This window comes from Dermatophagoides pteronyssinus, unplaced genomic scaffold, assembly GCF_027571235.1.
Source record: "Dermatophagoides pteronyssinus isolate colony J.1.1.1.1 unplaced genomic scaffold, Derpt_VIB-CSIC_2022.12 sq0001, whole genome shotgun sequence".
Lineage (NCBI taxonomy): Eukaryota > Metazoa > Arthropoda > Arachnida > Sarcoptiformes > Pyroglyphidae > Dermatophagoides > Dermatophagoides pteronyssinus.
This window is the reverse complement of record NW_027461525.1, coordinates 2,011,444-2,037,293: the sequence shown is the minus strand read 5'-3', so window position 1 is coordinate 2,037,293 and position 25,850 is coordinate 2,011,444. Positions and strand designations below refer to the sequence as shown.

At 31.2% G+C, this 25,850-nt stretch overlaps 11 protein-coding genes across 16 annotated transcripts; 5 read left to right on the top strand and 6 right to left on the bottom strand.

The window, feature by feature from the left end:
• Positions 1-488: 488 nt before the first annotated feature.
• On the bottom strand, positions 489-2,765 carry LOC113793397 (uncharacterized). Its single transcript, XM_027343429.2, has 2 exons — positions 1,210-2,765; positions 489-1,149 (listed from the first exon to the last, which is right to left on the bottom strand). The coding sequence occupies exons 1-2, from the start codon at positions 2,661-2,663 to the stop codon at positions 570-572; spliced, it is 2,034 nt and encodes a 677-aa protein (XP_027199230.2). The 5' UTR covers positions 2,664-2,765; the 3' UTR covers positions 489-569.
• A 20-nt stretch (positions 2,766-2,785) lies between these two features.
• Positions 2,786-4,276, top strand: LOC113793399 (uncharacterized). Its single transcript, XM_027343432.2, has 2 exons — positions 2,786-3,227; positions 3,291-4,276. Exons 1-2 carry the CDS (start codon positions 3,121-3,123, stop codon positions 4,159-4,161), a joined length of 978 nt encoding a protein of 325 aa, XP_027199233.2. The 5' UTR covers positions 2,786-3,120; the 3' UTR covers positions 4,162-4,276.
• A 142-nt stretch (positions 4,277-4,418) lies between these two features.
• On the top strand, positions 4,419-5,547 carry LOC113793401 (putative E3 ubiquitin-protein ligase makorin-1). The gene has a single exon (XM_027343434.2). The coding sequence runs from the start codon at positions 4,719-4,721 to the stop codon at positions 5,424-5,426; it is 708 nt and encodes a 235-aa protein (XP_027199235.2). The 5' UTR covers positions 4,419-4,718; the 3' UTR covers positions 5,427-5,547.
• Positions 5,548-5,646: 99 nt separating this feature from the next.
• Positions 5,647-7,173, top strand: LOC113793532 (uncharacterized). 2 transcript variants are annotated; one of them, XM_075825156.1, is made up of 3 exons: positions 5,647-5,866; positions 6,044-6,666; positions 6,722-7,173. In XM_075825156.1, the coding sequence occupies exons 2-3, from the start codon at positions 6,063-6,065 to the stop codon at positions 7,030-7,032; spliced, it is 915 nt and encodes a 304-aa protein (XP_075681271.1). In that variant the 5' UTR covers positions 5,647-5,866; positions 6,044-6,062; the 3' UTR covers positions 7,033-7,173. The 2 variants fall into 2 exon arrangements, with proteins under 2 accessions (XP_075681271.1, XP_075681274.1); XM_075825159.1 differs by lacking the exon at positions 5,647-5,866 and adding an exon at positions 5,877-5,990.
• Dtd (D-aminoacyl-tRNA deacylase) lies at positions 7,049-7,865 on the bottom strand. The gene is made up of 3 exons (XM_027343437.2): positions 7,724-7,865; positions 7,579-7,669; positions 7,049-7,523 (listed from the first exon to the last, which is right to left on the bottom strand). Exons 1-3 carry the CDS (start codon positions 7,764-7,766, stop codon positions 7,154-7,156), a joined length of 504 nt encoding a protein of 167 aa, XP_027199238.1. The 5' UTR covers positions 7,767-7,865; the 3' UTR covers positions 7,049-7,153.
• Positions 7,866-7,942: 77 nt separating this feature from the next.
• Positions 7,943-12,388, top strand: LOC113793396 (uncharacterized). Of its 5 annotated transcripts, none has more exons than XM_027343428.2 (4): positions 7,943-8,072; positions 9,753-10,126; positions 10,188-10,575; positions 10,642-12,388. In XM_027343428.2, the coding sequence occupies exons 2-4, from the start codon at positions 9,780-9,782 to the stop codon at positions 12,319-12,321; spliced, it is 2,415 nt and encodes an 804-aa protein (XP_027199229.1). In that variant the 5' UTR covers positions 7,943-8,072; positions 9,753-9,779; the 3' UTR covers positions 12,322-12,388. The 5 variants fall into 5 exon arrangements, with proteins under 5 accessions (XP_027199229.1, XP_075681238.1, XP_027199228.1 ...); XM_075825123.1 differs by lacking the exon at positions 7,943-8,072 and adding an exon at positions 8,361-8,642; XM_027343427.2 differs by lacking the exon at positions 7,943-8,072 and adding an exon at positions 8,361-8,791 and having other exon boundaries at positions 9,757-10,126.
• Positions 12,389-12,559: 171 nt separating this feature from the next.
• Positions 12,560-13,181, bottom strand: LOC113793403 (telomerase RNA component interacting RNase-like). The gene is made up of 2 exons (XM_027343436.2): positions 12,873-13,181; positions 12,560-12,797 (listed from the first exon to the last, which is right to left on the bottom strand). Exons 1-2 carry the CDS (start codon positions 13,179-13,181, stop codon positions 12,597-12,599), a joined length of 510 nt encoding a protein of 169 aa, XP_027199237.1. The 3' UTR covers positions 12,560-12,596.
• Positions 13,182-13,289: 108 nt separating this feature from the next.
• Positions 13,290-14,842, top strand: Swt1 (Swt1 RNA endoribonuclease). The gene has a single exon (XM_027343431.2). It carries the CDS (start codon positions 13,424-13,426, stop codon positions 14,726-14,728), a length of 1,305 nt encoding a protein of 434 aa, XP_027199232.1. The 5' UTR covers positions 13,290-13,423; the 3' UTR covers positions 14,729-14,842.
• A 13-nt stretch (positions 14,843-14,855) lies between these two features.
• Positions 14,856-18,990, bottom strand: LOC113793533 (integrin alpha-9-like). Its single transcript, XM_027343581.2, has 11 exons — positions 18,444-18,990; positions 18,250-18,386; positions 17,872-18,185; positions 17,672-17,816; positions 17,304-17,611; positions 16,908-17,248; positions 15,856-16,851; positions 15,608-15,794; positions 15,463-15,558; positions 15,051-15,404; positions 14,856-14,997 (listed from the first exon to the last, which is right to left on the bottom strand). The coding sequence occupies exons 1-11, from the start codon at positions 18,635-18,637 to the stop codon at positions 14,923-14,925; spliced, it is 3,147 nt and encodes a 1,048-aa protein (XP_027199382.2). The 5' UTR covers positions 18,638-18,990; the 3' UTR covers positions 14,856-14,922.
• A 420-nt stretch (positions 18,991-19,410) lies between these two features.
• Tim8 (translocase of inner membrane 8) lies at positions 19,411-19,935 on the bottom strand. The gene is made up of 2 exons (XM_027343153.2): positions 19,716-19,935; positions 19,411-19,638 (listed from the first exon to the last, which is right to left on the bottom strand). The coding sequence occupies exons 1-2, from the start codon at positions 19,824-19,826 to the stop codon at positions 19,471-19,473; spliced, it is 279 nt and encodes a 92-aa protein (XP_027198954.1). The 5' UTR covers positions 19,827-19,935; the 3' UTR covers positions 19,411-19,470.
• A 744-nt stretch (positions 19,936-20,679) lies between these two features.
• LOC113793157 (uncharacterized) lies at positions 20,680-25,563 on the bottom strand. Its single transcript, XM_075825115.1, has 10 exons — positions 24,927-25,563; positions 24,641-24,834; positions 23,636-24,586; positions 23,175-23,567; positions 22,256-23,114; positions 21,907-22,121; positions 21,556-21,830; positions 21,358-21,495; positions 21,228-21,304; positions 20,680-21,167 (listed from the first exon to the last, which is right to left on the bottom strand). The coding sequence occupies exons 3-10, from the start codon at positions 24,207-24,209 to the stop codon at positions 21,152-21,154; spliced, it is 2,547 nt and encodes an 848-aa protein (XP_075681230.1). The 5' UTR covers positions 24,210-24,586; positions 24,641-24,834; positions 24,927-25,563; the 3' UTR covers positions 20,680-21,151.
• Positions 25,564-25,850: the final 287 nt, after the last annotated feature.

The window sequence follows — 25,850 nt, the reverse complement described above, 5'->3', positions numbered from 1 at the left end:
ATCTTTAATCTTCTCAATCATGGTTGAGCTGGTTTTCAATTTCCACCGACAACAATTGAAAAGAAACGTTCATTTTATTTATAAATGAAAAAAATGAATAAAGCCATAATTCAAATAGCATAGGAAAAAAAACGAGCATCGATACGATTTTGGATCAAACAAAAAAAAAGAAATATGACAAATACGATTTACCATGGTTTAATAGACCACAAATAACCATGCCTGATAATTTGTCGTGGATTATATACATTTTGGTAATGGATCATTTTTATGCCTGATCGATCATTATATTGATACCATTGTGTTTTATTTCAATTGAACCGAATACATACATACACCTATGTGAAGGACAATCAGAAAATAAAACCGGAACAATAGGATCGAAGACAAAAGAACAAGCAAACATTGAACATTGTGCACACACATGGTGGTCTTTTGAACAATATATCTATAGATTGAAAGTGAAATTTTCAGATTTAAAATTCAAATTACAACAGAAAAAAAGATCAATTTTTTATTTTTGCATAATTCGGAAAAAAATAATTAAATAAATGAAAACAATTTCAATTTTAGATGCAAATATCTTCACGGCATGATTCAAGGTAATCATATGGATTCTGTGTTTGTTCATCCTGTACTATGTTCAATTCCATTTGTTTCTTTTTTGTTCGAGGCAATTTGAAATGACATACACGAATGTGTGTAATAACGGTAAAACGTTGTTCAGATGCATAACCACATTCAGGCCATTTACATTTGAAACGTTTAAAATTCAAATGTATTCGTACATGATTCTTTAAGGCTGAATTATCAGCAAATGCTTTACCACAATCAGGCCAAGAACAAATATAATTTTTAATTTTATGTAAGCTACTTGTATGGCGGTGAAAACGTGTAGCAATTACCAATTCACCACAAATAGGACATTTACGATGCCGTTGATGACGTAGTTTTTTATGATTCAGTAAATTTTTACGAAATTTCGATATAAAATCACAATCATCAAATGGGCATCGGTATTCACCTTCTTCATGCATAATCCATATGTGATTGGTGAGGTTATTTCGTGTAGGACAAACTTTATCGCAAAATTTGCATGTTAAATATTCGGTCCTATGTTTTTCTCGAACATGTTGATTTAATTTTGATCTGTAATAAATTTCAATGAGATATGATCAATTTTATTTTCTTATGAATGTTTATACTTACTTTTCTTTAAATGTTTCATTACAAGATTGGTTTAAACATTCAAAGATTGGTGTTGATTTTTTCTTTGAATTAGCTAAAACTTCTTGCTTTTCACCGGCACAATTATTCTCACCAATTTCAATAGTATCATCATCATTATCGTCATTCATGATAGAGGTTGATGAATTGGGAGGATCCTTTTTAACAGATTTTGGCTTTTTACTTTTTGATGTGGATTTTTCCTTCGATGCTTTTGCTGCTTCATCATGCATCCGTTTAATATGTTTATGAAGATATTTGCGTCTTGCGAAATCTTTGCCACAATTACGGCAGGTAAAATTATCTGTTTTACCAACTGGATTGCTACAAATTGTTGACGTTCGATGTTCTTCTTTAATATGTTGCCGCAATCGCGAAACATTTGGAAACAATTGTTCACAACCATCAATTTCACATTGAAGTTTCAAATTCAAATGTTCATTCGACATATGTGAATCAAGTTCTTCTTTTCCATTGAACACAGCCTTACATCCTTCATATTGACATGGCTGAACTTGTTGAACATGACGACGGTGTTCATGGTCTTTAACTTGGGATAATGACTTTGATCTATATCGACATCCTTCGAATTGACAATGAAATTCTACGAGTAACAAATCGGTGGTTGGTACAATCGATCCGGTCGATTGATCATCTTCATGTTCTATGGCTAATGATCGCGCACGTTTTGATTGAAGTTTATCACTATCTTCAATAGGACGTTTAGCTGCTTGTGTCTGTGAAAGATCCTTGGTCGACTGCTGTTGCGTTTCAGCAGAATATGGATCGCTGATTGCATCAAATGACTTTTGATGTTGTTGCGAATGTTGATTATCAGCCGTAGGCAAAAAACCATCCAAAAAACTCGCATACAATAAATTATTTGGTTGCTGCGATTCGTCACCTATTATTGATACTGAATCATCATTCATAGTATTAGAAGAATCGGATTCCTGATTAATACCAATATCATTTGAAATCAGAACATCGACCACCGGAATATTTTGATCTTGATCTTGATTGAAAATTGTTAGTTTATTGCCGCTTTGATGATCATCGCATTTGAATGAATAATACGAATCCATATTTTCTAAATAAAAATGTTCTCGTTTTCGAACAAAATCAAAAAGGGGTGAAGAATCAATAAGCTGAACGAATTGTTCCGAACACAATTGTATATCATCACTAATTTCGTTAATCAATGATTTCACAAGATGATTAGATAGTTTCATCGACTTATTATCGATAGTTGAATCTAAACGTTTTTTCATATATATCGACATGTATCGAAAATGTAACAGAAGATTAATCAATTGTTTCAATTGTTCAATGAATTTTCCAATGGATAATTGTGATGAACCATCCATAATTTGCGGTACTGATTCGTCATTATATTGAATAATGAATTTAAGCAAATCAGTTTGAGATTCTTCCATTTTTTTCAATCTTAATATGGAAATAATTTCATGAAAAGAAATAATTCATCTTAAAGAACTGAAAAGAATTTCGGTGTCCAGGTCTAAAATAATCAAAACAAACGGGCATGATCCATACAAAAAGTACGTGTATTCGGATTTTGATCGCACGAGCAAATGGATTCAAACAAACAGAAACACAAAAATTTGTATCAAAAATCCTAACGGTCGATATAAAGACGAAATGCTTTCATTATCTACAAACAAAATATCATTATATTCATTCCATATTATTAGAATTCTGTAGTCACAGAGAATCTATAAATCATTGCCCATAAAATGATAATTGAAAAAAAATTTCATAGTCCATTCAAGTCGAAATAGTGACTTCCGTGTTCTGCTGTGTTGTCATTTGAGATTCTTGTGTTATGAAATTTGAGTTCATCTTTCATTTTCATTTTAATTATAAGCGATCAAAATGAATCAAAAATCAAAAATCGCTGGTGGCCATGATCATCGTATTGCTATCTGTGAATGTTTAGGCAAATTACCAGTATTTGTACCATTGGAAACCGATGGAACTTTGTATGTACAAGTTTGAATTTTCGAAATTATATTCTTTTTCATGTAACTTGATTTCATTGACAGGTTAGTTTCAAAGTTATTTTCTATTTTTCCTGGCGCCGTCAATATACAATATATGATCAGAAGGGATGAATGGCGTATACCACAAATTATAGATGGACGAATTCAAGAACCACCGTTTGATTTGGGTGGATGGAAATGTTCTGAATATTTTTATTGTATAATGGCCAAAAAAACATCAATGCTGTCAGATTTCGATGCAGTCAAACATTATGAATCATTGAGTTCGAGAAATCTGTGCAACACTTATTTTCGTGATGGATTCTGTATGCAACAAATCAAACAGGATTGTTTTTCCGCACACGGAGATTTTTGCAATGAATGCCAACATTACGCTTTACATCCGTTCAATGTGGATCTACGACAGCAACATGAAATCGAATGTATGACAAAAAAAATGCACGATCAAAAGATTGATATCGAAAATTGTCCTGAAAACATTGATCCCGATGGAATCTATGAAAAATTGATTTCAGGTTTGATTTGTCCACGTTATGAACGATATGGCCGTTGTAATGGGCAAGAGAGACAAAACTGTAATTTGGTTCATGGTGATCTATGTGAAATATGCAAACAATATTCATTACATCCATTTAATGAACTCGAACGTGAAAAACATCTCCAGCAATGTATCGAAGAATTTGAAATGAAACGAACTTGTTCGATTTGTTTTGAAATGATTGGTCCAACATCAACATCCGATTGTGGTGATGAAATCAAATTTCAACAGAATGAGCGAAGTTTTGGTCGATTGAAAAACTGCTGTCATATTTTTTGCTGGACTTGTATACAAACTTGGCGCACGAAAAGTAGTTCATACGATTGTCCAATCTGTCGCGTACCTTCAGAATCTGTTTTTAAATCTAGTAATTGAATGAGTCTCATTTTCCATCATCGATATGTTTGTGGCCACAGAAACACCATTGTAAATTTTTCTCTATATCAACACTTTGTTAGTCAAACAAATAAACGAAGATTATACATTCATATATGCAGATGGATTCATTATCCTAATGTTTTTGAACCTTGTTTATCATCCGACCATAACTTTATAGCAGTGGTTATCGAATTTATTACCATTGCTTACCAATTGTTGATAATCGAATTGTCTATTTGTGTATTTGAGTGATATCAGTTTAGGGTGGATTTATAGATTTTCTTACCACCTCAAATAAGTACTCAAACATATGGTTTCATAGCGATAACAAAATTTATTTCTTTATCTCTTTTTTTCTGTTGACAATAAATGTAAAATCACTCATAAATACAACATTAACAGATAATTTAAAATAAAATTTATAATTCTAATTCTAAAATGATCTGAAAAATTGTTGAGAGATGATTTACAACGCAAATAATCGCCATCAGATTAAAAGTGATAGAAATGTAAAACTTTGCATCTAATAAAAAAAACAAAACAAAAACTTTGATATGTCGAATGTCGATGAAGTCGATTATGAATCATTAAAAAACGGATGTCTGTGCGAAACTTATGTTCAGAATGGATTTTGCGAACAACAAATCGAACAAAATTGTCATTATGTTCATGGAGATTTTTGTGTGGAATGTCAACAATACGCTCTACATCCGTTTAATGAAAATTTAAGGCTACAACATGAAATCAATTGTTTATTCGACAAACTGACACAAAAGTTAAGTAATCATACGATTAATGAAATCAATCAATCAATCCAATGTATAGAAAACAATGAACTTAATGACGAAATTTATGATGAACTAGTTTCAACTTCAATATGCCCTCAGTATGAACAGAATGGAAGATGTAATGAGCAAGAAAATTACAATTGTCAACTGATTCATGGCGAACTTTGTGATATTTGCAAACGTTATTCATTACATCCATTTTGTGAATTAAAACGCTCAGAACATGTTAAACAATGTATCGAAGATTTCGAAAATAATCGTACATGTTCAATTTGTTTTGAAATAATTGGTCGAATTCCCGATTGTGATAATCCAAGTACAAGTCACCAGATAGTACGAAGTTTTGGACGTTTGGAAAATTGTAGCCACATATTCTGTTGGAATTGTATACAAACTTGGCGTACAACAAGTAATTCACGTAAATGTCCAGTCTGTCAAATACCTTCCGAATCTATTGTTAAAACAAACAATTAGAAGAATTTCATTTTTTAAAAATGCAAAATAATGATAAAAATTTGAAAAATAAATTTGAATTTTATATTTAAAAAACGGAAAAATTCTTACATTCGTGAAACAAACTACCCAAGTGACCTAACAGAGTTAATTTAGTGGATCAATGTTTAAATTACCAATTTTTTTTAAATTTTTAAATGCTAACAACAAGCTCCGCCTTGTTAAAGATGAAAATTGTTAAAGCGTGTGCTTCATGTTTGTTGAACGTCTGTGAATCGTGTGTGCTAACAAGTGTTGTAATGCAAAGAATTCAATGGAAGGGGTATTTTTTTTCGCACTGATCCAACAGCTCAACATTTTTTACGACAAGTTATAATTCGATTTTAGGACATTTCATCATTTTTTCAATAACTATATTTTTTGTGATTGAAAATTTTTCAATTTGATTTAATCAATTTTAGGTAGGTTCGTTAAATGTTTCACACAAATGGTTTCATTTTCGTATCAAAAGTTTTTTTCTCTTACCATTTCGAAATTGACTGATTTGAGTATGCTGAAGTTTTTGTCAAGTTTTGAATAACAAAAGTATTTACACTCGTAATAATTATTCATTTATATTTATCTATTCGTTTAATTAGGCAACAAAAACAAACAATAATGGGTACACCTGAATTTCTCGATTTAATAATAAATCAATCATCTCAACAAACCTTTGATGAGGCTGCTAAATTTGCCGAAAAAAATTCTCAAGAACTTTACCAAGAATTAGATGAATCATCTACTGTATCATCACAGACAAAAAATGTGTCCTCACAAGAAATGATCAAAATGATTCGTGAAATAAATTCCAATAAGCCTATTCAATCATTTGTGATAAGCCAACAAAAAGAAAAAACTCTAAGTCAAGAATCAACCATTTCCGATGCACATATCAATCGCATCGAAGAATTTAGTTTTTCTCAAAGTCAAACCAATAAATCAATGACCATGAAAAATTTTAATGAAAATGACCAAAACGATTACGACACTCCATTTACCAAGCTCAGTGAACTCTATTATTCTGATCATGACCTTGAATATAAGCGTCGAATGGAAATTTTTTTCTCAAGTTCGAATCGTAATAATGATAAAGTTATGAATCCAATAGGACATTTACCGATTAATCACAGACCTACTTCTGTTTGCACAATTGATACAAAATCTTCGAAATTTGATTATGATACCGATTCATTTTTTGGTTCTGATAATCAAACTACTTACGGTAAGCTGATTTCATTCTCGCTCATTTTAAATTTCTAATTGATATCATCATTTAGATTTATATGAAAACCCAACGTATGCCAATTCCGAGTTCACAGATGTCAAGCATTCAAAACGCAAAAATGCTTCTAATAAAGAAAAAAAATCGACCAAAAGTTTCAATAATCGTCAACAATTTTTACGTGATCGACGCGAAAGAAATAGGTTGGCCGCTCTTAAACTTAGACGAAAGCAAAAGGAAAATTATAATAAACTAATGCTGGAAGAAAAAAGTCTCAAATCAAGAAATCGATTTCTTAAAGATTCGATTGTGAAAATGCAACAAGAAACAAAAATTTACATTGAAAAATTATTGGGATTCAAGTAAAATGCAAATTAGTATATAATTGTTTGATATCGACTTTTTTATTTTTTAATATTTATATGATAATATTCTTTGCAATTTCGTTTCATTATTTAATATATGACAATTTAAAACATAATAAAAATCATTCGTTTTCATCTTTAATTTCCATGATAACTTTTTGCTTCTCAGCAGGCCTCTGAGGTGATTCAATATTGATCGTCACTGGCCCATCGTTGACAATATCAACCGCCATCAAAGCACCAAATAAACCATCGTGAATTTTTGATGCATCATATGAACGGCGCATTTTATCTAATAAACATTCATATACGATGCGTGATGTTGATGATTCCATTGATTGATGAAAATCCAGCTTGTTTCCTTTCATCGTTGCATATAAAGTAAATTGTGATACACAAAGTATTTCGAGCTGACGGTCAACAACATTGGAAGACCATCGGCGTCCGGATTCAATATTGTCGAATAGACAAAGTTTCAGAATCTTATTCACACTACATAAAAAACATTTTAATAACAAACGATTAGATTGATTTGAGATTGACATACATCCAATCCGAATCGGTTTCTTTGTCGTCACGAGATATTCCTATGAGGACACATAATCCTGGACCAATTTTCGAGATCAAATTTCCATCCACTAAAAGACATAAGTCAAATAATTTAGATGATTACAATTCTATTTAAAACATACCAGTAACTGACGCAGATTTAACTCGTTGTATAACAGCTCTCATTCTTCAAATTCTTGCTTTTCTTAGTGAGAAAAGTTCAAAACAAAACTTGGGATCGATAATTCAATCCATGCTTCAATCACGAGACCAGAAAGTAAAGGACGAATATATCGATAACAAAATCGATGGTCTTTAAAATGGATTACTTCGAGAACATTTCGATTTTAATTTAATGAAAGCTTAATCATCAAAGCCATTATTACCATATTGGTTGAATCAGCTGAATAAATAAACATCAGAAAATGTTAAAATGATTTAAAAACGATTTAGAATGACTTAACCTTGGCGCGATAGACATAATCAGTCGATGTATGTTCCGGCTAACATTTGTTGATGCTTATTGTCTAATCATATCATAAAATTATCTTATCTCACTGATAACAATAGTCACACCAATCGGCTGAGTAAAACTACATTCAAGATTTATTATTTTGAGAGAATCAAAATGGACCCAAATCAAAATATCTAAATACATAAACGAAGTAGTTCATTGAAAAATTGTCTTTCATTCCCATCATATATCGCAATTACTGAAAATGACAAGCTATCGTATACAAGTTTGATATTAAAATACTGAGAAAATTATCATTAAATTGACAAAAAAGTACCATCAATGATGATGATGATTAGCGCAATGTATCAGTATTAGCTTAATAGCTAAAAAGATAGAATTGATTACGATGATGATGATGATGATAATGATGATGATGATGATGATGATGACTGCTGCAATTAAAATTATGACGATGATGATGATCAAGACAACTAGAAACAAGGATAATCACTCAATGCAAGAACATTGTTCGGTTGTTTGTTTGATGGATCGACAAATTTTTTTCTCCGGTTTTTTATTATTTTTCTTCAATTTTTTTCATAATGGTACTTGTTACATCATCGCATTGAATTTTTTAAAATAATCAGTAACGTTCTCTTTCGCAAATTGACTTGTTTTCCTGTGATTCCCAACGAAAATTTTCATCATTAATCATAGTAATAATCTGAATCTTGATTTAATCCATCGATTAAATGTAACTATAAAAATTTTCGTTTAAGATTTCTTAATGTAGTTTGTCGTCACTGATCCAACTAGAATTATTATAATTTTTCAGAAATAATTGAAAAAGTTACCGCCAAAAGTCGATTTAATGTTATGAAAAATCCACTGTACATAATTGTTAGAAATTATTGTTTTTTTTTGCTTACTACGCCAAACCGAAATAATCTCGATTTTGTCGGTTTGTTGCTAGTTTCCATGATGAGCATCATCATTATCATCATGAGCTTAATAACTGCAGATAATAATCATTATATCTTTTTTTTTTTTTGGTTCTTGATAAAGCTAATTTTTTCGCTTGGCTTTGCTTTTGTCGAAGAGGACTTTGAGGTTTGACGTTTTCATGTGATCAATGATCTTTATTCTCATTCCTTATTCAAAGGATCATTTTTGTTGCAATAGTATTAAATGGTTTTCTTTTCTATAGAAATAGAATTCTTTAGTCAGAATGAACGGAACAATCAAATTCAATCAAGAAGTTTATCTGTTAGATAAGATTAGAACTTTGTACAGTCGTCCCTCGTACAACGCGGTTTTGTCGTTCCGCGTAGTATCGAAACCGCGTTGTACGAAATGCATGTAAAATAGAAGAAATGGCTCGTGTAGTATCGAAACCGTGTTCCGCGTAGTATCGAAACCGTGTTGTACGAGACCTACAAATAGTAGAAATATGGAAATTTGTACCGTGTTATATCGAGACCAAGCCATAGAACATAATTTTTTTAATTTAATTATTTTGCGAATTCGATTTTTCAAAACCGCGTTGTATCGAAACCCTGACCGTGTTGTACGAGGGAAAACTGTATAATTTCGCAATTCTAGAACCGCGTTCTATCGAAACCGCGTTGTTCAAGTACCGCGTTGTACGAGGGACGACTGTACCTAAACATCAAGTTGATATAATCTAGTTACAATGTGATTTCATCTTAACAAAGCTAGGGCCATTTATTGACGATAACATTATGGAAATTGAAAATGAGCATCAACAACAACTACAACTATCTACAGAATCAACCAATATAAATGAATCGGAAAAATCGATAAATCAATCATGGCTAATGGTACCAAGAAACGAAACAGGAACAAATAATAAGGTTGATCATCAATCAAATAATAATCAACAGCCATCTGTAGATTTCGAAGATGATGAACGTCTTTGTTCCTTACCAATACCTGAAGTAATTGAAATGTTGAAAAATTTAGCTGCTTGTAATGAAAAACTTTACAAATGGGAACAATCAACAGTTAAATTGGAACAAATACCGTTCGATGATCCGAATAAACAACAGCTTAATGAAATCATTAATTTGTATGTATAACATTAATCGATTAATCATTAATTCAATAAATCATATAACAAAATTTGATAGTGTCAACCAGAAAACCTCAACTCGAGAAAAGTCCATTTATCTATATCAGCAATTGGGCCGTAAATGTAATCAACATGGCAATTATATTGGTGCTGCCAAAGCATTCGAACGAGCAGCCATTTTATTGATGGATCCAACTGACCAAAATGAAATGAATAATGCAGATGATCAAACCATTAAGGCAACGATTGAATGTCTCGAATCGGCCATCCGTAATTACGATGCCATTCATAAATATAAACATGCTGGTACATTACATTATCGGTGCGCACGAATATTACGATTATTGTCGGGATTTTCGCACGAACAAGTGGAACAACATCATATCAAAGCATTAGAATATTTCACCAAACCAGATCATGAACTCAAACAAAGAAAACGAATTGATGTAAGTTAATAAGAGATTTCTTTCTGTACATAAAAATCAATATATATTGTATTTTGAATTTAAAAGGGTCTTAAAATTAGCTGTTATTCATCTTCATCGACTTGGGCACGAATGATATCATCATCATCATCATCGTTATCCAAGATGTTCAACACGCGAACAATGAAAAAAAACAATACAAACAACACATTAACAACCACCCATCATAAAACGATAACGACAACCAACCATCATTTGATCAAGTTTCATGATTATGAGGATGACGATGATGATGATGATGACGATGACGATGATGAACTGGTTACACTTGTTGAGTCCGATGTTGAAAACGATAATCATCTAGTCAATCATAAATATATAAATGGAGGATCTGATCGGTCGAAACGAAGAAAAACGCTTGCCAAAATGAATAATAAAAGCAATATTCCGAGTAGTAACAATTCCGGCTCATCCTCATCATCATCAATAACTTCACCAAAATCAACGTCGTTTGATTTCAATCCGTGTGAAGCTGCAGCAAAACCTACTTTGAAAAATTACATAGATAAACATTTCATGAACAATCCACTTGAAAATGAACAACAAGATGATAATAAGGAAGATGCTGCTATGATATATAATGAATCATTGTCATCGACACCAACAACACCATCATCATTACCATCACCAGATTCGATCCGAACATTATCTTGTAATACTAGTGGACAGCGATCAATATCTCCAACTCGTAAATATCACAATGAACATCGTAGTACATCATGTCATAATCTAGAATCCTCATCCCGAAAATACTTGCATCGCCATAGTCGACATCATCGATCATATGCAAGTTATCATCATGATTCAAGCAAATCCAGTCATCATCATCAGCGTTCGGATAATAATCATCATTATTCGAAACTATCATCATCAAACACAGCCGTTTTTCGCTGTATTGAAGATCGGATCGAATCTGCTAAAAAATTAGTGAAAAAACTTCAAAAATTATGTCCTTTCTATGATGTTACTACTACGGGCATCGATGCTGGTCGTGTTTATTGCCGAATTTGCGATCGTTATTTAGGTGCCGTTAGTTCCACACTGAAGAATCATGTCAACACACAAGAACATCGGCAAGCATTTGAAGATAGTCATCAACAGCAGCAATTTGCGACGACGGCATTAGCTGCGACAAATGATGTCATAGCGACTCCACAACTTTCGTTTGGCGCGACATCAGTTACACCAAGTGGCCAGTCGATAATTTCTTATCCGACGACCAACAGTGGACAAGATGTTGGACAAATGAGCAATTATGTTGCTGTCAATACCAACATCATTACACGATCATCACAATCTTCGAATATTCTTGCTAATCAACAGCAGCAACATCCATCAATTGCATCTTCAACAAATCAAATTCAATGGCATAATCAGCCTACCGTTCAGAATGATACAACGAACAATAACAGAGAATCTGAATATCCAGCACAACAACAAATATATCGATCCACCGCTCCAACAGTTGTGGTCAATACAAACAATGTCCAGCAGCAATCATTACCATTCGCAGCTGTGCCTGCATCGACTGCATCCATACAATTAAACCATCATCATCTTCAATCTTATAATCCATTTACTCATCAACAGCCGCAACAGTTTAATTCGCAGCAACAATCACAACAATATGTTTCGATCATGTCTGCTCCGGCAACAGTTCAACAACAACAACCGAACGGTCGATCATTGTCCACAACTTTTCATTAATTCATTACATTTTATTTTTCGATTTTTAGGTGTTTTAACTAATAATATTTTTATCTATTCAAAATGATTTTCAAATACTTTGATTGATTATAAATGATAATGATAATGATAGTGGGTCAAAAATTGGGTAAAAATAACATGAAACTATCTGAATCTTATACACGAATATGAATAGACAAACAAAAAACAATGGAATGATAATGACCAGATAGATGAATTTCTATGGCAAACAATCGAATGGGCTTCAACACAAAAATTTATTCACATTTTTCAAATCATTTTACCAATGGTCGATTCTTATCTTCATCATCACCATATTTTTCTTTATAAGCTCGAACTTCATTCATATAACGGCTCCATGCAGAATCTTCATGCTCGCCCGAATCATCATCGTGTCGACGACCAGTCTTTGTTGTCGATTTTTTTGTCTTCTCAATGATTCCCACTTTCAATATTTTTGGTTTTCGTTTTGTTTTCTATATGGAAAAAACAACAACAGCATGCCAAATGAAAATTCCTAAAAAAATATAGGATCGGAATACGAATCAAACCTCGATTGTCCCCGATTTAATGTTATCATCCTCATTAGAATTGACATCCGTTGATGATGTTGAAGCAGAAGAGATAATCGGCAAGCTTTGCTCTTTTTGTTGTTGCATCTTTTTAAACATTTCCAAAAAGCTTCCATCATTAGCGAATTTATTGATTGGTTTTTCTTCATCGTCATCATCATCATCTTCATCGTTGTCTTCGTCATCATCACTTTCTACTGCCCTTTTTCTTTTTTCATTCTTATCAGTTCTCTCATCTTCGGGAAATTTTTGTCTGAGCTGATTTTCAGTTTTTTTAAATGTTGCCATAATAATAATCACAATTAATAATAAACTTTACCCAATCCTGGACCAAAAAATTCAACGAGAATAAAAATGTGCCTATTTTAACCTAAATATCAAACACAATTGCATCTATTCGAACTGAAAACAAATGTTTTGAAAAAAAATTTGCCAATTGTTTAAGATGTAATTTGTTTAAATTAATTTTTTATTTTTGAAATTATTCAATCATTGATTATTCGAATAAATTATTTTTTCTTGCTCAAAAAATGTCTGGTGCTGCGATTGAAATCGAATCAATGGATGTTGATGAGCTTTGTCCTGTACAGGCTCAAAAAACAAACATAAAAAGGCAAGCAGAAACGAATTCTGAGCAAAAAGATAGAATTCCATCAAATCTACAATCATCTTCATCTCATCTTTCGGTCGATTTGACAAAGAAAAAAGTATCCGATCGCAAAGTTTTAAAAGCGAAACGCCATTTATCACGACTCAAGACACTAGACGGTGATCATAATTATTATTTAATACTTGTTATCGATACCAATGTTTTAGTTGAAGATTTAAACATTTTAAAAAAATTGATAATCAAATCTAATATAAACAATGTACAAATTTATAAAATTATTATACCATGGACTGTGATACAAGAATTGGATGGTTTGAAATTGGATCGAGACAAATACCTGGTGAAAAAAGTTCAAAATGCCATAAAATTCATTAATGAACAGCTGAAATTGGGAGACAAATCTCGAATAATTTGTCTGAAAAAGTTTATCCAAGATAAAGATACAAAAGATATTCTTAGCAATAATGATGATCTAATTCATCGATTGTGCCTTCAATTTATAGAAAATCCGCAAAAATTTCTGCCTACACTTAACATAGATAAGCAACATTTGTTGATTTCATTAATTACGAATGATAAAAATTTGCAAAATAAGGCCCTTGTTCATCGAATAGATTGTTATAGCTTAAAAGAATTGATGCAAAAATACAAATCACCTGATGAAACCGTCCAAATTAGCAACAGCAGTGTAATGGCCAATTTAACTGCCGAGTCCGATAGTGTTGAAACGGACATTTCCGCCACAAGTTGTCGCTCATCCTCAAAACGTTTTCGAACTAATAATCACTCATCATCTTTAAACAACACAAAACAATTGCCATTAAAAAAATATCTCACAAATTTATCAACAAAAATGGACTCGCCACCGCCAAGTCCTATGGATACTAATCCTAGCAAAGAATTGGATTCGAAATACGCTCTCGAAAGTCGTCTAGCTGAATTTATTATTGCAAAATCCAAAGAAACGTTTGGCGAGGATTTATGGCAATCAATTTTGGGCAATTATTCGCCAAAAAGTGCTACATTAATAGATTCATTGCGAAAATTCAAAAATAATTGGATGGGTTTATTTTCTGATTACTTTGACCGAGATCAAAAAGTCATACAACTCGTTAATGAAATGTTACAATCGGTAAATAATCGAAATTCAGAAAATTATGAAAAACTTCTAAAGATGATTGAATTGGCATTCGAACGTAAAATTGACAATTCTGGAAATAAATAAATGTAATATGTGTATAACAAATAATTGATGTAAAACTATTAAATCATAATAAAATAAGTAATTACAATAAAAGCTGTCACATTCATTTCTTTGGTTAGTAGATGATGAAAATAATTTTAAAACAAAACAAAAAGAATTGCATAACAATAATTGTGGTGATCGATTCGATTCGATGATGATAATTGATCAATTATTCAATCAATTATTTCTCTTGAATCGATTCGCTGAGCACGTTCGGCCGAAGCTATATTTCTTCGAAAAAATCCAAGCTATAAAATAGAATAATCAAAAAATTGAAAACAATTTCGATGATAATATTTACCCAGAAAAGACACAAGCCAATTACCAATAATAAAATCAAACCGCCTATGATGCTAGCTACAATATAAGGAATTATTGTTGTAGATTTTGGTTCTATTCGTTGTAAATGGAAACGTATCTGACTTGTCGATTTATTCATTTCGTTATCCTTGTTTTTAATGAATTTATCATTTATTTTGGCTTCAAAATTAATATCAACAGTTATATTTGATAAGGACAAGCGCTTATTTTTTTTATTAATGTTTCCGATATCCATACGACCAGACATTGTAACATAGATTTTTGGCAAAGTTTTCGGCCATGAACCAAAACGACAACGAATCATGCTGCAAATAATTCGGTTGTTGGCACAATTCTATCGCGGAACCAAGTAATTAATTAACAGAATAGTTAATGAAAAAAAATTAACTCACCAAATGCATTGATTTGGTGGTAGAATTGAAAACAGGTCGATCAGTGCCATTCGTACTGATTTTAACTGGTTTATCACATTCCCATGGAATAGAAATCTATTTGAATTGAAATTAGATTAAAGGATTAGAGTAGATTAATAAATACCAGATCAATGTTTAAATCGTAAATTAATTTGTTTTCATTATAACTTTCAGGATAGATGAAATTCATTTCAATTGATTCAATTTTGCTAGGTCCGTGTCGGTCAAAGCTCAATAATGAATTCAAAAAAATGAATTTTGTATCAGAACTTGCAAATTTTCGATATGTTTTGATGGGATCAGGACGCAAACTATTTGTTATAAATAGTAATTAGAAATTGAATTTATCAAAACATTTTTCAAACAACTTACATTTGTACATCAAAAGAAGCATTTTTAATTGTTTGAAAGGTTATTTGATAATTATGAAGACTTGTAGAATCAATATGGTTTGATGCAATGGTGTTCAGTTTGAACCAAATTAGTTCAGAATCTTTAACTTCGAATGATTTGAATGTAATAAAGATGAAATCATCTTGGGTCAATGGACTGTTTAATTTACATGAATAAGTTTGGTTTTGATTTTCTGTAATTTTTGATGCAGATGTTTTCATTTCGTTGCATTTTTTATCAATTCTTATTAAAGAAATGTTGGCATTGGTCTGTAAAATTAAGTGAGCATTGAACGCTGGTTCACCGATGTTAATTACTTTTGTGAACAATGTGATATTATAATATTTGCCTTCTAAAAATTGTTGGAATGAATTATTAGCAAAATTTAGTCTTACATCATCATCATAAATGAATAATGGTTCTAATCTAAAATTTGATAAACAATCGCGAGCAGTTTTGTTGCACATTTTGAAGTAAAGATCGGTCGAAATATTGGAAATTTGTTCATTTTCCAGAATCGGTATATGAAAAATTTGTTTATCCAATGGTGAATGTTCGTTCACTTCGGATTCAAGCGAATAATTCAATTGAAAAACGACCGAATCAACAAGATTGTCAAGTTTATCGAATGATTTAAAATAGACAATGTAATAATCGGAGCAATACTTTTTTTCAGGAGGTATTAAAGTGAAACTTTGATCGATTTTATTCGTTGAAAGATATTCTGATCGACCTGATATTGATCGAAGAATGAATGCTCGATTGAAAATAGGATCCAATTGTAATGAACATTGCAGTGCGGAATCGATTGGATGATTTTCGTACTTTGATGTGATGTAAAAACAAAATTTGATTCGAACACACGAAGCATTATAGTTTAGGATTTGGCCATTGTCATATTCACATGGTTGTTGCAAATCAACATAATCATCATTCAAATGTATTGATGCTTGAATCGATATAATTGGTCGAGTGCTTGAAAACAATTGAAATTCAGAACTTTTTGAATAAAAATTTTAAAAGTGACTCACCGAAGCAGAATTGCTTTTTCTGATAAATATGATCCTATTAGTAGATCATTGTATTCATTATCATCAATATCGACATTAGAAGAAAAACTGTAACCGAATCCATTCAAGTTTAAAGATGATAAATGTTTGGCAGCTGAAATTTTTTGAACATATTTTTCAAGTATTCCTTGTGGAGAACCACGATAAATGTAAACGGATCCTCGATAATCGTCTTCGTACGGTGCTCCGATAGCTACGTCAGGAAATCCATCCATATTGGTATCGCCCAAATTTGCCATTGCAGTACCAAATCGAGCCATCGGTTTAGAATCCCCAGATAAAATTTTAGGCTCTTTGAATCCCTAACATGACGATCATTGTTCATGATTATATAAAACATTTCAATGAATAAATTACCTGAACTCGGTTACTTTGATAAAAAAATACACGACCTTCGTCATAAAGATTATTTCGCCATGATGAATACATCGGAGCAGCAACTAGTAGATCATCAAAGCCATCTTGATTAGCATCGATAGTCAGTAATGAATGGCCAAAATATTCATACATTTGTTGGCCATCGAGAATAGTTATCGGTTGACCAAAAAGTCTTGTAATCAAAATAACGGAACCCGTTAAATTGTTTCTTGGTATACCCAGAGCAATTATCTCTTGATCACCCTGGAAATAATTACCGGATGTAATTGAATAGCCAAGATAAACATCTAAGATTATAATTTCCAGCAAGGATTAGTAAGTGAAAATTTTCAAGGTTTAACACTCACCTCTTTCTAGTGATTCCAATGAATCAAGTTTAACTTTACCGTCATCAATTTTAATTGTATCAGGAAAATCATTTAGATTAATTTTGGCAACTGCTCCACGCCAATCATCATATCCGGGGGCACCCAGAAAAATGCTGTCTTGATCCTATTATTTGAAAGTTTACAAAAAGAATTTCATAAAATTTAATGCGAATACATACGGTCGAAATAGTAGCGGAAAATCCAGCCATAGCATATGCATGAAGATAATCCCCGGTTTCTTTGAATGGTCTATCTTTTGACATTGGCAATATCAATATAGGTTTTCTTCTAGAATAATCATCATCTTTGAAATAATCAGGAAGTAAAAAACAAGCCCCATTTGGCACCATCCATGTTTCTATTCTATTTTGACGATTTATAGCTGAAGTTTTAAATGTCCATGAAAATGCACAGGTCAGAAATTCGTTCGTTTTTGAACGTGATATTAGATTCCAGCCAAGATGCATTTTGTTGGTGAATAAATTGTTTTCGTCTAAAAAGAACCATCAAAGTAGGAATTCAATTAATTAAATCAACAACAAACAAAAATCTCATACAGAAACTCATTTGATTGACAAGATCAATCATGGTACAATCGGTTGTTGAACTTGACCAATCACAATGATATATGATACCGGTATTATTGCTAGAATTTCGTTGATTTACTGTTGCATTTGGTGCTCCGATAATAATCCTACATATCAAAAATTGAAACTGAATTAGATGTAATGCAATTATGAAAAAGTATTACATTGGACCATATTGTTCAGAATTATGCATCAATACGGAATGGCCAAATAATGAAGAAGATGATGAGGATTTTGGACGTTCGAATACAATCGGATATGTGGTATCAATATTCTGTGTCAACACTAATATAGAAACAAGATCATTGATGATAATCATAGTGAAAATCAAGACCGATGAAAATGATTTGTAGGCCATCTCATTTGTTGATTAATGAATCAGGTCATAAATTTAAACAAACGATGATGATGATGAATGTCAAATAAATAAGACTATTGAATCATCGAGATTGCAAACATATGACTATGATTGAAATAATCATTACAATCAAATCTTAGAAGTCTATCTCTAATTGCGATTCTAATATTGGTTGCTTAGTATGGAATTTTATCATTTTCTCTTAGCAATTTACAACAACAAACATCATTAGGTATTGAAACACATTTTCAATTGTAAAGATTGACACAAATTTTTTTTTGTTGAAAAATAACTGTTTATATTGTTAGCGAATATGAAATGAATTATTTATAATCAGAAAAACACAAATAAGAAATTGAATTCATTTGCAATCTCCGATTAACACAACACAAAAGCGATCATCATCACTTATTGATCATATCTAATGATATGTAACAGAATACAAAGACATCTTATTGTTATGACAAATAGTTTTTGACATCATACAACAACTGCATTGCAGATAAGATAATTTCGAAAATGTCTACCTTGTGTAAACATCTAAATTATAATAGATGGCGTTAGCAGAAATGAACCTCTAATTTCCTGTATGAAAAAATTAAATATTTTTTCAATTATGACCATTATCATCAACAGATTGATTCCTCATAAGATAATAAAGAATCGATTAAAAACCAATAGATGGATAGATTTTCAATGGTAATCAATAGCTGATTTCCAAAAACTGAAAATATCTATCCGAAATTTATTGGCGAATAAGAAAATGAACATCATTTTTTAAACAAAGTATTATATTTATTATTCTACAATTGAAATTAAAAAACAAGCATTGATTATTGTTGTTTTTGGATCAAGCCAGAAAAACGTTGAGCTACAGTTAATGAAGCATCAATGAAACGATTGACGCAATTTTTCAGGCAATTTTCTGTGCGTGAATCTAATTTTGATCCAGGTTTATCGGTCACACATTTATCCCAGCAAATATCATTTAAGCGATTTACCTAAATAATGAAAAGTAAAACAAATTAGACGATGACGAAATCCAAAACATAAAATCAAACTTTTGGCATCAACTTACTTGTTGTTGGAATTGAGCTTTCTTTTGTTCCATTAGTAAAAATTCTTTAAGTTCACGATCGACACCACCACCACCACCAGATTCATTGCTACCGGGCAAATCAAATGACATGTTTTTTATCTTTGTAATATTAAAAAATATATTGAAAATTCAATGCCAATTCAATCGTTTTAACACGAGTAAATGAAAAAACGTGATTTTTTTCGGCATATGTTTTCTCATTGCTGTGATCATACACTGTAAGTATTTACACATCATTCAACGTGAATTATTCATCACAATTTATTCATCTCCGAACATGAATTCCAATTTCGAATCTTGTCAATCATTGTTATGCAGAATAATCAATGTTGGATCATCACCGGATACTGAAACAATTGCAGATGAAAAAAAATTAACAATAATCGATTCTGGAACTAGTGATTTAATAGCGTTGAAAGCATACCTGTATTATTTGATCAAACAGTCCATTGAAAGTGAACAAAATTCTGATGATGATAATGAAGATTGGCCAAATGCCATAATACTCGACGGAAAATTTATCATCGATTTTGATGAATATTTTAAATTATTTCCTAAATTTCAATCAAAACAAGTAAAATTATTTCAACCAATCGATGATTTTATGATGATTGAATGTTTAAATGTTCATTTGCAAACGCAAATGGTGGTCAATAAAAAACTTAAATTACTCATTATCATATGTCATCCAGAACTATTGTTTCCCGATCTTGTTGATCAAATAAATGACTCACTATTTGCACAATGTATCTGTACTCATATCATTCTTATAATCGATCGACTCGATAAAAAACAATGGAATTTTTACAATCCAAAAAAATTCTGCCAAATGCTTCGTTGTAAATTGAACGAAGTTTCTGACAATGTTAATGACGGCCAACAAGTCAAACAATTAAATATTCAAATATACAATATAGGTGATAAAAGTGTTTATCATAAATCATTTACTGTACAATAAAAATTATCAATTTATTTGATGAAAACATTTTCGTTTTTTTTTAATTCGTTAAATCAACGATTCGCTATAAAATTAGAAAAATTGTTTGATTATACAAAAGCTTTCGTTAAATTATGAAAAAAATTCTATATAGCCTGCACATTTTTTAAAAAATGGAATGTATGCTAAAATGTCCGGTGATGATTTTGAAAAAATATTCGAATATCATTTTGATGATCAGAAAATGAGATGATGATGAGATGTGTATGTGTGTGTCATGGCACACCGTATTTCAATAATAAAATGATCGGTCCAATAATTGGAAAAAAACAATAATGAATGAATGATATAAGCAAAAAATAAAATAAAATAAAATATATCGAGAAACATCACAGTAATTGTTGTCTATGATTATGGATTTTCCAGTCAATCAGTCAAATTTTTTCAAAATCAATTTTAATTGTTCCAAATGAACAAATCATGATCGATGAAACCTGAAAAAAACAATTTGATTGAAAAAATGGAACAAAAATTCATCAACAACAAAAAAATACCTGGTCATGTGACGACTATCTTCGTGAACTTCCATTTCAGAGCTTTTAAATTCATTCAGTTCTTTACGAATAGCAGCCTATTTGAAAAAAATGAATTATATGACCAAAAAAACTTATTTGCTCATCTCACCTTATCTTTGGGAGTCAATCTGGTCCAAGGTTTATCGGCACGACGATCATAATCGTTTGCTTGTGTAACTTCCACATAATCATTAAATCTAATAATTTTACGTTCTTTCAATTCATCGATTGTTGGTCGAAAACTCAACTGTTGTTGATTATTGAAAATGAGATTTCAACAATTAAAAAAAATAAATAAAAGGCATACCTTTCTTATTAGTGTCTGTTTCTTATTTTCTTTTTCTTTCCAGATTTCATCCGGTGATTGTTGTTTGAGTATATTACGTTGCTCCAATTCTTCAGGGGTTGGCCTTAAACTTAATCGTCGATTCAATTTGGTTCCGATTGCTTCACGTGAATCTTGTTTTTCATTATCACTCATTGTTTGTATAATATTCTTATCAATAAGTTCCTGCTTATCAGGACGTTGTGACAATTTCAATTGAAGTGATTCTTTACGGGCTAGTTTGGCCGCAATTTTGCCTGAATCAAGACCACAAAAAAAATGTACAAAATAAAAAAAAATTGAATAAAAAACGAATTTAATATGAATAAATACCTTTTTCATCATCCCCATAATAGTCTTTTAAATTGACGTCCGATGAAACAGAATCATCGCCATTAACATTGGTCGTACTTATATTAACTGATTTCATTTCAGAATTCGTCAACGTTATTGAGGGCATTATTTGTATTTTGGCTACATGCAATTTAGCTGTTTCATTGAATGAATTGGCGTTCAAGTCGAATTGACGAATCTTAGACAATACGGAGCTTATATTTGTATGTGTTTTTTTTGTTTGTTTGAACAAGAATTAATAAAAATATAAGAAACAAGAAAAATGGTTATTAATGAATCGAATCAACTTGATCAAACGAAATATAATAATAATAAACAATTTTCTTACCCATTTGGTATGTTTGTAGTAAAAGTAGAGCTCTTGTGATTATTTTTATTCGTAGTTTCAGTGGGTGTCGTTGCCGTAATTGTTTTTGTTGTATTGACTATAGGTTTGCTTGCATTTACATTGTCATCATTATTATCATTATAATTATTATTATTGGCAGTTTGGCCATTTGCGGCGGCAAAATCTTTTGGTTTTTTTAGAGCACTTTTCTTTGGAATGGCCGTAAATTGTGGCTGTTTAACCGGAACTTCTTCGACTAATGGAGAATTCCATTCATCAAAGTCAAATTCATCTTTGTCATCATCAGCTGGATTCTGTTTACACGTACCATCATCGAGTGAATCCATATTCATTATATAATTTAAAAAAGATTCAATCAAACCGTCGCTATAGTTGTTATGAATAAAATCCATTTGATTCTGTTGAATATTGAATGTATCTTGATCAAAGTTGACATCACCGATAGTCTTATTATTAACACCATTTTCAATTGCTTTTGTTTCACATTCGGGACCATTCGACATTGATTCGGCTGTATGTAATGCTGATACGATTGAATCACTAAACATTCGGGGTGGAGGTATCGGGCCTACATCATCCTCAAAATGAATACTTGATATGGTCACCGGAGATATTGATTCGATTGGATGAATCTGATTATTATGACTATTATGACAATTGTTATTGCTGCTCGAATTGCAATGAATAAGATAGTTCTTAGATTTTTGATGATTGGCAGCCGATGATTCGATCATATTGCATTTGATCGATGATGATGAAGATGTTGCAGGTATGCAAATAGTTGTAGACGATGTCGGTATCATTATAGTTGATTTTGTTGGCAACGTCGAAGTAATTACTAAGATAAATAGACGAATAAAATGTATCAAACTCTTGAAAGAAACTAGCAAAAGCAAACCTTTTTCTATTTTGAATCCATCAATTTTAATCATTTCATTTGTTTTTGAATTGTTTACATTACTATTTGGTTGTGTCGATTCGAGAGTTTGAAATTTATTATTATTTGGACTGTTGTTGTTGCTGTTGTATATCTTTGAGGAATCTGTTGAATCGGATGATTTTTCATTGGCAATGGCTTGTTGTTGTTGCCGTCGATTAATAATCGACATTAGCTGTTGATTATGCTCTGGATTTTTTGCTAAAGCAGCTAATGGTGTTGCAACGGCACCTTTCAAATAGCTCATTGAAGTTAATGGTATCAACATCATTTGACTCGATTGATTGCTTTGACAATCGGCACGAATTTCTCCGATCGATTTGTTTGTCTCTTCATTGGTTGCTACAGAAGCAGCTAGAGTTTTCCAAAAAATGACACGTTTTTGTATAAAGATTGATCAAATTCGATAGATAGCCACTTACCTTTATTAGGTTTTCTTTTCCATCGCCAAGGCCTAAACAAACGGGTTAGTATTAAGAGTTTTCGTTTGGCTGAAGATAATTTAGCATTAGTTGATGGCGTGTTTGCAGTTGTCATTGAATTAAGATGATCATCAGGAACACTGGTCAACATGGAATCCTTTTGATTATTACCAATCATATTGGTAGATTCTTTTTTTGGTTCGATTCGTTTATTATCAACATCTTTGACAATATTATCACAAATGGATATTTTATTAATGAGAATCATTTCACTATCAGTGAATGTTAGTGGCTGCGATGAAGGAGGTGTTGATGAATTAGTTGCCGTTTGTTTATCATCACCATTCAATTTGTTATTAATATCCTGATTAACATTGGAATGATTATAAATGCCGGATAATGATGTATCAATGACAACAAATTCCGATGCTATTGGTAACGAGATCGTTTTTGTTTTGTTGTTATTATTGTTATTGTTACAACTGCTGCCTGTTATATTCGTAATTATGTCATCTGATCCAATAATCGATGTGTTCAGTTGTTGTTTCTTTTTACGTTTATGAAAACTCATCATAATAAAAAAAATTTCGGGTAATTAAATGAGCGTTTTTTTCTTCCTCGCTATTAATATTATTTTTGTTGATTAATTGAATTCGTTTTTTCTGCCTATACAATCAATATGATCATTATGAGGTGATAATGGAAAATGTTCCAAAAATTCGAGCAAATTCTATAAAGATGATTAATATAAGGCAAAAAGGAAGCTTCTTTCTGCTTGACGCTCGAAAAAAAATCAAGTAAACTTGAAAAAATTTGGAGACGAATTAGCTGAATCATAAAAGGCACACACTGGTTATTGGAAACAAAGAACCAGAACACATATGTCGATAGTTAACGCTTCATATCATCATCGCCTCTGAAATGATTGTTGCCAGATAAAAATTAAACTAACTTTGAAAAAATTAAATTCATTCATTATGATTAAAATCAGAAATATAGGCTTACAATTAGAAAAAATGTTGTCAGTAAAAATAAACACCATATCAAATGATATGAAGCTTCGGATATAGATGATTTTTGATATTTTTTCGTCATGAAACAGTATAAGTCGATGAAATTTTTAGCTGATATTTTGATTGATTACATTTACGAGATTACAGACGAATAATTCACAATTATGATATGGAAATAGTTTTCAACTGTCAAAAAAAAAAATTTAACAACACATTTACAATTAAACTGATAAATGAAATGAAAATCAATGTCAATATGAAATATATTCATTAAATACCTGATAAATATTCAGTGCATTTTTTTGTTGTTGTGTTTGTTTATGATGTACATTCGAACAAAAGTAAAAAAGATCTTTATTACATCAATGTCAATGATTGAATTTGATGTTCGATATTATTTATAAAATCACATCTGTTTGAATATTCAATGTTTTGTAAGATTAATTGTAAAAATAAACAATTCAACAACAAAAAAAAAATCAAGAATGAATAGCTGTTGATATTTTAAAATTATTCAAAATTAGTCAATGGATCATGATGGTGGTGGTGGTTGTTGTTGTTATTGCTATTTGTCGTCACTCGTCATTGATTGCAATGGTAAAATCGATTCGGTTAGAAAAAAAATGTTTGAAAGAAAAAAAAATTCCATCATGCAATCAAAGATGCCAATACATGATTAAATAATAATCATCAACATCATTTGAACAAAATAACCATACGAATATTTTCTCATTTTATACATACATACAAATTATTCACACATAGATAATTAGCATCGACTCGAAGCAAAACCAGGCGAGAATAATAATATCAAAAAAACAAAATATCCATACATTCATTCAACCAAATTATAAATTAGAAAATAAAACTAATCCTTTCCAATGTAATGTGTATTGGAGAAATTTTTGTTTTTAACCATCCAAGCCCGAAAAAAGATAGAGAAAGAGAGAGAAAAAGACAGTAAAAGTGAGGCTTATTTTTTTTTTTTGAAACGACAACACTCGAATAGAATACATACATAGCATACTCTATATTGTGTTATGGTTGTGAATGTATACAGCAGTACATATATTCAAGCTAATAGCCACCACTATTTCTTTCAATTCAATTGTGCAATTGTTTGTGTATTAGGAAAAACTCTATTAATTTTGATAGATCAAAACAACGGACAATAAACATTAAACCTAAAAATGAGAGGGAGA